The 10,699-nt window shown below is 39.3% G+C and overlaps 1 protein-coding gene across 1 annotated transcript; it reads left to right on the plus strand.

Moving 5' to 3' along the window:
* The first annotated feature begins 2,514 nt into the window (after positions 1-2,514).
* Positions 2,515-8,254, plus strand: LOC109903318 (geminin-like). Its single transcript, XM_020499951.2, has 6 exons — positions 2,515-2,601; positions 5,870-5,974; positions 6,096-6,252; positions 6,476-6,558; positions 6,895-7,005; positions 7,135-8,254. The coding sequence occupies exons 2-6, from the start codon at positions 5,900-5,902 to the stop codon at positions 7,393-7,395; spliced, it is 687 nt and encodes a 228-aa protein (XP_020355540.1). The 5' UTR covers positions 2,515-2,601; positions 5,870-5,899; the 3' UTR covers positions 7,396-8,254.
* The last annotated feature ends 2,445 nt before the right edge of the window (positions 8,255-10,699 follow it).

Below are 10,699 nucleotides of genomic sequence, written 5' to 3' on the forward strand. Positions count from 1 at the left end.
TTCTCCCTCCTACAATGAGTCAGGGGTTAATAACACTGATACCTAAACCTAAAAAAGAAGACATGCTCATCGATAACTGGCATCCAATTTGTCTTCTTAATAATGACTATAAGATATTAGCCTTACTACTTGCAAAAATAATTGAAGAAGTCCTGGATGCAATCATTGATGAAACACAGTCTGGCTTCACGAGGAACAGACATATTTCTAACATTATCAGACTAGTATTAGACATACTTGACTACTCAGACCTAATAATCGAGGGTAGCTTCATATTATTATTATTATTTTATAAAGCATTTGACACAGTAGAGCATCAGTTTCTCTTCCACTCCCTTGAGAGACTTGGCTTTGGGGATTTGTTCTGTAAGGCTATTAAGACTCTCTATGCAAATGGTAACAGCTCTATCAAATTGAAATATGGCACCTCACCTAGATTTGAGTTAAAGAGAGGAATTAGGACAACCTTGCCTAGCTCCCCGTCCTGTTTTTATTAATCACCCTACTTCTTACAAATTCTTTAAATAATAGTCCTGTACAAGGTATTTCCATAGCTGGTAAATAAATTATTATAAGCCAGATGGCTGACGATACTACACTTTTTCTGAAAGACGCTAACCAAATTCCCATATCGATCAATGTGATACAATCCTTTTCCAAAGCGTCTGGTCTATATCTTAACATTAATAAATGTGAACTCATAGCTGTCAAAGATTGTGTGACACCTTCATATTATGGTATTCCAGTAAAAGAAGAACTTCCATATTTAGGCAAAACCATTACAAAGGATCAAAAGTCTAGAGGCTTACTAAATTTTAACCCTCTTATTTAAAACAAAAACAGAAGAAGCTAAATCAATGGCTACTGAGGGACTTATCTTGAAAAGGAAGAGTCCTAATAACCAAGGCTGAAGGTATCTCTAGACTAATATATGGTGCTCTGTCTTTATATCTTGACAGTAAAAAAGGTAAGGAGATAGACCAGATGCTTTTCAACTTTCTGTGGAGAAACCGTACCCATTACATTAGGAAAACTGTTGTAATGAACACTTATGAGAATGGTGGGCTGAATTTTCTGAACTTTACTACCTTAAATAATACTTTTAAGATCTATTGGATAAAACAATTCCTAAGAAGACCCACTTCTATGTGGAATTTTATTCCTCATCATGTCTTCTCTACTTTCGGTGGCCTTAACTACATGATGGTTTGCAATTATAATATTGACAAAGTTACAATGAAACTTTCTGCTTTTCATCGGCAGGTTTTCTTGTCATGGTCCTTAAGATAATTTAAAAGACAATGTGGGGAAAGAGGAGATCATTGTGCATATTGACTTTACAGAGAACTACCTGTGTAAATGGCCAATGAGAGACGACATCATATGGTACAGACCACAGCCTGTGCTTGGACTTGTCCCTGAGCCACATCCAGTGACCAAAAGGCACATGGAGCTGGATGCCTTGGTTTCTATCGAAGCCTTAGATACACTTGGAAACTCACTATATAGTACACACAAAGCAGGCATAAAATCATACATTAAATAAAACATGTGTGGCTCTCAATGAACTCTTCCCTCTATATGTGTGCTAGAATTTATATTTGTAGCATCTAAGTGTAGTCAAGGACAACACATTGTTCTCTTGTTTAAAAGGTGCTAGTTCCAGTGTTTTGGAATCTTACTTGGTCTTATATTAATCAAATGTTTAACAATGCTTGTTGTTCAAAAGGTTTGCAATAAAATATTGTTTTCATACTTTTTTTTTATTTTGTAATTTTTTTACATAGATGTCATTTCCATCACAACCCATATTTTTGAGGTAAATTAGTATATTATGTATAATTTACATATATTTATTTGTTTTAGATATGGGAATCATATGATTGTTGTCATAATCTCACAAAAAGGTTGGGTGGAAATATCGTATTTTTCCTGATAAACAAATGTTTTCAGCTGTCACCAAGGCAAGTTTATACATTCAGGCATCGTGGTGAATTATTCATATTAGGAAAACCTTAAAAGTCACTTAAAATAATATTCAATAGAAGTTCATGTACAAATGTATAAGAAATCCGTTATAAATCAATTGTATGATATTTCATTTTCAACTAAAATGGATGTTTAATGACGTGATGGAAATGACATTTGTCTATGGCTGTCTGGGAAAAATGACAAAAATATATACGTTCTGGAATAGTACGATCACAGCCATTATCAGATATTGTTTCTAGGCAAATCAAAAACAAGTACAATACTGGTAAAACGGTGTTTGAATAAGTTTTAATTTCTGAAAGTTTGCACTGCCAAAGTGCCCGAAGTTGCAGAATCACCCGATCATTAATTAGTGTACCAAGTTTGGTACTTGTATCATAAAGTTGAACGATCTCGGGTATGCTTGATTCTTATGTGCTGGACAACAGAGGCCATGCCAAAACTCTTATTTTGAAGAATTGACTAAATCCGGAAGAAGCATCACATGTGTCACGTGATTTAACAGGATATTTAAGCTCCTGGCGCGAGGTGGCGAGAAAGAAACGTGACTCGGAGAATTAAAGAAGCAAAGACATCTTCGCTATAACACTCGCGGAAGCTGCCAAAACAGTAAGTTACATTATCATATGGTTTTCCAAACTGTTTAATTTCACTCAAAGGTCAAATATTCTCAAATCAGTGAGTGTTTCACACAGAGGATAGCGGGATATTTATTTTTTAGAATTTGAATTTTAGCTTGGCTGTAGTTTACGTTACTGTACCAGATTATGTCCTACTGAAATTATTTTTGTTTTCTACTTTGGTCCACGTTCTTTTTGAGCAAGACATAGATTATGTTAACTATTTAGCCAGTTGCCATTACCCGAAACCTGGTCATACCAAAGATTCAGTTGACTTTCACCTCTGGTCTGGCCATACCATGCCAGCCACCTCAATGCATTTTTGGCGGTTTCTTTCTATTGTTACAATGTTAAATAACCATTTATAGCACACTCTTCCCGTATCAAGACATTCTCGTCTGCATTCTAACGATATTTTGTCCTTCTCAAGCCACTGTTTCAACCGTAGTAAATCGACTTTTTAAGACTTTCTCCATTAGGAAATGTTAAACCTGGGAATAAATCCTGAGTAATTCAAATTAAAAGCGGTAGGTAGCCTAGTGGTTAGATCATTGGATTTGTAACAATAAAATTTTAAAAAGCTAATCTAACGTTAGGCCAGTGGATTCGGGTCTAATGCTGAGCAATCTGTTTTTGCTTTAATTTAGTTCAAAGGGGAATCTCAATATAGTGATCGTCTTTTGGTCACAACGTCTAAAGTCCATTCTGACAATAACATGGTTTGTTACTATCAGGACAAATTAATTAAATCTCACCACGTTTTTGGGTTCTTTAAATCGCTTTTACAAATTTTTATTTTAAATATTCCGCAAGTAGAAAATGTTGTTGCTGCTTCCTGTTATGTTTTATAGCTTCAAAACACTGGTATTAAATGACCGTAATCCATATGTTGAAGACTATGCATAAAAATTACTCCGTTAGTACCTTAAACGGCTCACTCATCAACATTTACCAAGCGATCACTCCATATTGTAGTTGATGAGCTCGTTTTACTGTGATCAATAGGCTCGCAGATTAATCACTCAATTTGACGTATGGTAATAAGCCAATTCACTGCTGCTACATGTGCCATTTGCGCTCTACAAAGACAAAACCACAATTGCTTGTGTATACTACATATACCTGTCGCTAAAATAACCTGTAGTAGCCTTATGGCAGCTCAGCTCCTTGTGGGCCAATACGAAAAGGTAAACGTAACACTTGACTGGATCATTTCAACGAATTATCTCCACATTTAGGCCTAAATGAGTTGGCTCTTATTTCAGTGATTTCTTGACTGCCAAATAACCATTTGTTTGTGGCCAGCGGATTTAATAAAGAGCACCCCCCGCTGCGGGTTGAATTTCGTAGCTGCCTTCGACAGACAGACGGTGTCCCTGCGTTTTTTTGGCACACCAGAAGTACATTAATTTCCAATGACTGTCTGATCGAGGTGTGAGGACAGGCAAGTATGATTAGACCAAAGATGCAAAATCTGTTTAAAGCAACGGACTTCTATATTAACATCACCAATCTGAAGTAAAAAATTAAGTAATTTCACTCAACCCATTGTATAACTTACCATGTCCATTTTGGGTGACAAATTAGTGGGTTGGGCTATTTCAGCCACACCTGCTGCTTACAGGTGCATAACATGGAGCACACAGCCATGCAATCTCCATAGACAAACATTGGCAGTAGAATGGCTTTACCGAAGAGCTCAGTGACTTTCACCGTGGCACTGTCATAGGATGCCACTTTTCCAACAAGTCAGTTTGTCAATTTTCTGCCCTGCTAGAGCTGTTATTGTGTAGTGGAACCGTCTAGGGGCAACAACTGAAGTGGTAGGCCACAAGCTCTCAGAACGGGACCTCTGAGTGCTGAAGCGTGTAAAAAAAATATATATATATATGAGAAATCATCTTTCCTGTGCAACATTCACTACAGAGTTCCAACTGCCTCGAAACAACTTTATCGGGAGCTTCATAAAATGGGTTTCCTAAAGACTAAGAACACCATGCGCAATGCCAAGCATCGGCTGGAGAGGTGTAAAGCTTGCCGCCATTGGCCTCTGGGGCAGTGGAAATGTGTTCTCTGGAGTGGTGAATCACGCTTCACCATCTGGCAGTCCGACAGATGACTGGGTTTGGCGGATGCCAGGAGAACCCTACTTGCCCGACTGCGCAGTGCCGACTTTAAAATATAATGGAGGAATTAAGGTCTTGGCCTGTTTTACATGGTTCAATATAGGCCCCTTAGTTCCAGTGAAAGGGAGGTCGACGCTACAGCATAAAATGATATTCTAGCAGATTCTGTGCTTTCAATTTCATAGCCACAGTCTGCTTGTCAACCAATGTTACCTGACAGTCTGCTGCATGCTTGCTCTACTAATGCCAAGTTAACCAAGTATAATGTGCAAGGCACAAACCCTTTTATATGAAGAGACCTTACAAGTGGTTAACAGGCCTGGAACAGTGACCTCGCATCCTTCAAACTAATTATTGTCTACTCGTCCACACCTCGGAATTAACTCAACATTTTCCAAATTTGACATCTGCCTCAATTTAACTTGCTTTGGTTTGTTTACACACTAACTTGTAGTTGTCCATAATGAGCTTTTTGAGAACAGTTCCCACGGTAATTATTTGTTCAAGAATGTCAGCGCGTAAGATGATGACTGAAGGCCAATCGCTGCCCGTGGGAATATAAGGCAGTCGCCCCATCAATGGTGCTCAGAGCAGGATGGACCTGCCCCTTTCCGTTGCCTGGCAGTCAGTTGGATACCAGACATGGGTTCAAATACTACTTAATCTTTCCAGGACTGAGTTTGCGTTAGCCTGTCTGGAGTGCCAGGTCGACTGGGTTTGGACTTTCAATTGGTTCTGTTGCAACAGTAGTTTAATCAAGCACATCTGTAGTACTGGAAATGATTTTGACTAACTTTGGAACCTTCAGTCAGGTGCGTAGAGCCATTCAGTCACTTCACTTATTTTTGCCATCCCACAATGACAATCACGAGTGTAACCGGAGTAAGAGCAGTTGAATGGCACTATGCCCAGGTGAATGCTCACAATACTTGGGTCAGGGAGTGCAGATTGGGTTGTTTCCCACCAATGTTGTACCTTAATGGGTTCTCAAGGGTGGGGGGGTGTAACTAATGCCTCACGGACTCTGTTTTGCGTGTAATCACATGAATGCTGACTTGTACAGTTTTATTAATTACTTTAAATGTAACTATTTGAATGTGGATGTGACTTTATATGCATTTTATTTTACAGCTTTCTTGTTGGGTGGATCCATTCAAGACCATGGGACCCACAAGGAAAACCCTGCAAGTCCTCCAGCCTTCTGCAGGCAATACAAACCTAGGCAAAGTAATACCGGTATGGGATTGGAATGTGTCACTGACATTGCTGTACTTGGTTAACTAAAGTGTTTTGGTCAAATGTCTACCACCTACCACTGACGTGTAGGTCAAGTAATTATAGGTTTACATGTGTTCAGACAGGAAAGGTGGCTTTCAAAAGGAAACGGTGGAACGCAGAACAAGTGACGGGCTCCAAGAGGGTGAAGGCTGAGGTTGCTGTCGCATCACCAAAAGCAGAGAATGACAATCGACCCGACAGCGTTACCAAGGAGACCTACTCGCTAATGGTCAAAGGTATGTTGGTATTCAAGGTGTTACAAGGACAAATAGTTTTTATGGTTGATCGTTATGCTTAACCCATTTATCCCAACAAAGTTTCATCAACGTGGACTTGGCTCACATTTTGTCTACATTTATAATGTCTATTATCATCATCCCAGAGCTGAATGTCTTAATTTTATTTATTGATATGTTTGTCCAGTAGTTTAATTGAAATGGCCTATCCCCTCTGTTTCAGAAACCCCTCCCTCTTCCTACTGGAAAGAGGTAGCCGAGGAGAGACGTAAAGCTCTCTACAATGTGCTCAAGGAGAATGAGGAGGTCAGTTAATCACTGAAGGCTGCTGACTAATGTTTAATGAACTTGTCTTGTTCCCACGGTTCAAAATGAGTCAATCCCATAGTCTCTGGCAACACTCCAGCTGGAACAATGGGTGTTGGTCTGAACTATCCATATCTCTGAAACCATTAATCTCGTGGAATTCTGCCCCATGTTGTCTTTTGGGGCCTTGGCGCATAGTGGTATTTTAGCCATTGACCTTGAGCTGATAACGTTTAACATTTTAGTGGATGGTAAAGTCTGAAGCTACCTTAAAATGTTTTTCATAAAAAAAAATATTCTGCCACATTGAGTGACTTTATTACCTTGTTTGCGCAGTTGCACAAAGGCATCGAGGCCAAGGATGAGCAGATAGCCCAGCTGAAGACGGAGAATGATGAGCTTCAGGAACTGGTCCAACATGTACAGCACATGGCTGACATGATAGAGGTAAGAGCTGGGACATTGATGGCTACAAACTCCTTTTAGTTTCCATCTCGTTTAAGGTCTATGGTGGATGCTTTTAAATGTAAGGTAGTGTGTGACGTTCAAAGCTAATATTCTGTTATCTATTCTCAGAGGTTAACTGGAAGGAGTCCGGAAAGTCTAGAGGACCTGCGAGAGATTGCGCTTGGTGCCGAGGACAATTTTGAGGGACTAGAAGAATCTGATGCCCCCAGTACCAACAGTGTTTTCACACCCAGGTCTGATGTCACAGAAGATGATGATGAAGATGATGATGATTATGATGTCACAGATGATGATGATGATGATATCACAGAAGATGATGTCACAGAAGATGATGATGATGATGATGTCACAGAACAAAAGGAAAATTAACCCTCAGGGGAGGATGATTGACTGAATGTACTGGTGAAATCCTTCAGGCGATGTCTGTGCTTCTCACTTAACATTCTGGCATTGATGCCTTTAGTTACTTTATATATTTTCTTTGCGTAACATCTGAGGTACTTGCGCAAGATTTTTACTATAACCATACCCTTTCTACAACGCGGCTATGAAAAGAGGCACCTCCCTAGTTTTTATTTTACTTTGCTGTTGACTTTTTGAATGGTATTTGTTGGTGGTCAATTACACTTAGGATTTTGTTTATAGTGCAGTTTTAATGCACACTGTACATATTCTTCAGGACTGTCCTATGACATAAACACTTCATCACTGGGGGCAAACTACCTGCCCTCCAGGACACATACAACACCCGATGTCACAGAAAGGCAAAAAAGATCATGAAGGACAATAACCACCCGAGCCACTACCTGTTCACCCCCGTTCTATCCTGAAGGTGAGGTGCATGGGTGCTTGAAAAACAGTTATCTCACGGTCGTCATTGTTGAACAGCCATCACTAGCACAGAGGTGGCTGCCTACCTACAGACTCGGTATCATTGGCCAATTTAAGTGGAACACTAGTCACTTTAATGCCACATTTCACACTACTCATCTCATGTATATACTCTATTCTTTACAATCTATTGCATTTTAACTGCTCGGTCACTGTTCATCCATATTTTGTACTTATATATTATCATTCATCTACTAGATTGTGTGTATTAGGTTTTGTTGAGGAATTGTTAGATATTACCTGTTATACTGCTGCACTGTCGGCTCTAGATGCATAAGCATTTCGCTACTCACAACACCTGCTAACTGTGACCAATTAAAATGTGATTTGACATTTATTTTTACTGCTCTAATTACATTGGGAACCAGTTTATATAACAGCAATAAGTCACCTTGGGTTTGTGGTATATGGCCAATATGCTACAGTCTGTATCCAGGCACTCATCTTTGCAGCTTGACTATATTGGCCATATACCACACCCCCTCGGGCCTTATTGCTTACGTATACAGAGTAGTTTTCCAATGCTTTGCCATGAAGGGCACCAATTGGTAGATGGGTAAGAATATCCCTTTGAGCATTGAAGTTAATTACACTTTGGCTGGTGTATCAATGGACCCAGTAACTAAATGGGGGAGAGGGGAGATAGGAACTGGAATAGAGCTAAGCACAGGCAAAAGCCTGGCGGTACACCTGGTTCACTCTGCTTTCCAACACACTGGAAGACATTCATCTTTTCAGCAGGACAATAACCTAAAACACAAGTTCAGAGCTACAGGAGTTGCTTACCAAGGTGACAAGATGTTTACGAGTAGCCTAGTTAGCTAATTTTCCCCCATCATCTTGAGGTAAACCTCTTTAAATGGTCTGGAAAATAACGGCAATGTAAACCCACCCCCACTCTGTACAAATGTGCGCAAACGAGGCTACAAAGAGAACTAATGGGACTGTGACTTCAATCGGGTGTGAACTAGGTTTCTATTCAAGCGTTGGTCGACATGGTAATGGCTCTATAGTATTGGAGTTGAGAGAACTGACCCTCCGTTACATCTTGGTGTGTCGCATGCGATCATTCTCAAAGCCGCTGTTTACTTCTAAGATTACTTTAGCACCGCCCTAAACCGATTCAAATGCGACAAACCTTCAAATAGGTATGTAATGACAAACTCTTTAGTGTTTTATTTACATTTTAGAGGCGATAAGTTGGACAGATCGAGGGGGGAAAAAGCCATTTTCCCACGACATCGCTCCACGCATTAGTTTCGCTTCCCCACCCACCATTTTTAAAAAGACCCGACGGGGCTCATTGCCTGCTTGAATTATGCATACACGGGCAGTGTTTGTCATGTAATTGATTCTGTTGGAAAGGGGAGAAATTGAAAAGTTGACAGGCCGGTCATTTCTTTTCACTGGAAGGCTAGCCAACTAGTTAACTATCTAGTAAACACTTTGGCTACAAGGTTGTTTTTTGTGTTTTTTTTGTAAACAATTTAACGGATATCTCGTAATTGAACAAAATGGTAAGGTGGCCAATAACGGGACCGTATGCCGATTAATACGGGACGTATTTTTGCTAAACCGCTTGTAAAAAAAGCTGATAGTATTTCCGCTGAAATGTCAAACATGCTAATTGCTAACCCATTAGCTAACATTTCTGCAACTCCAATCATCACAAAACATTGATGGCCTGATCACAAGATAACACTGAAGGTAATATTTCTTAAACGCTGTTGAATATGCTGATTAATACGGGGTGCCACGGTACAGTTTTGACTTAAATCGGCGTGGAAATTATACGGTAAGACTTGACAATGATCAAAAACCAACTGACAGAGCTTGAAGACTTTGCAAAAGAAAAACAATGTGGTGCACCGCCGGGACTCTTCTCCAGAGGCAGTTCTGAATAGCCTGGCCTGCTATCTTAGTGGTTTGAGTAAAAAATGTGAGTCTTTCACTCGAGCCAAAAAACACCTAATTCTTCCTATAGTCATTTGATATAGGATCTTTCATTTGAGTCTAGGTTTCTCTGGAGACATAAGTGATCCATACCACCAGAGGGTGGAGGGGGACCTGTATAAGTGATTAAGATAAGTGATCATCTGCAGAGATGTACTGTAGCTCTCCATGTACTCTCCTAAGATGTTACTTTTCTATACCATGCATCACATGTACAAAATTACCTTATTTTTGTGCATATAAAAATCTTCCAATTGTATAAATACTTGATAGACCTGTGAAACTCAACTCAGATATGCTCTCTGAATCTACACAGCTCTATTGGTATGTATTACCCCCAAAGTAGCTATTCTAGGGCAAATCTAAGTATTTGTTTGAATCCAGGTTTCTATGGAGACCAGTTTAATTCACATCCTCAGAGGGTGGAGGGGGACATGTATCAGTGATCTTGACTTGATAAACAGATCACCTGCAGAGATGGAGAACCTTGTTTTACTCCCCTATGGTAATAACGGGTTACAAAATCATCATAGATATATGCTTAGTTCAGGTCAAATCAGCTCATAAAAGTATGTTTTGTGTGTGTGTGTACACATATATATATATATATATATATATATATATACATACACACACACACACACACTACATTCAGAAAGTATTCAGACCCCTTGAATTTTTCCACATTTTGTTACATTACGGCCTTATTCTAAAATTTATTAAATCGTTTTTTTTCTTTAATCTACACAATACCACATGAATGAGAAAACAGATTATTGAAATGTACGCAAATGTATTAAACATTTAAAACTGAAATATTACATTTACA

This window comes from Oncorhynchus kisutch, linkage group LG14, assembly GCF_002021735.2.
Source record: "Oncorhynchus kisutch isolate 150728-3 linkage group LG14, Okis_V2, whole genome shotgun sequence".
Classification (NCBI taxonomy): domain Eukaryota; kingdom Metazoa; phylum Chordata; class Actinopteri; order Salmoniformes; family Salmonidae; genus Oncorhynchus; species Oncorhynchus kisutch.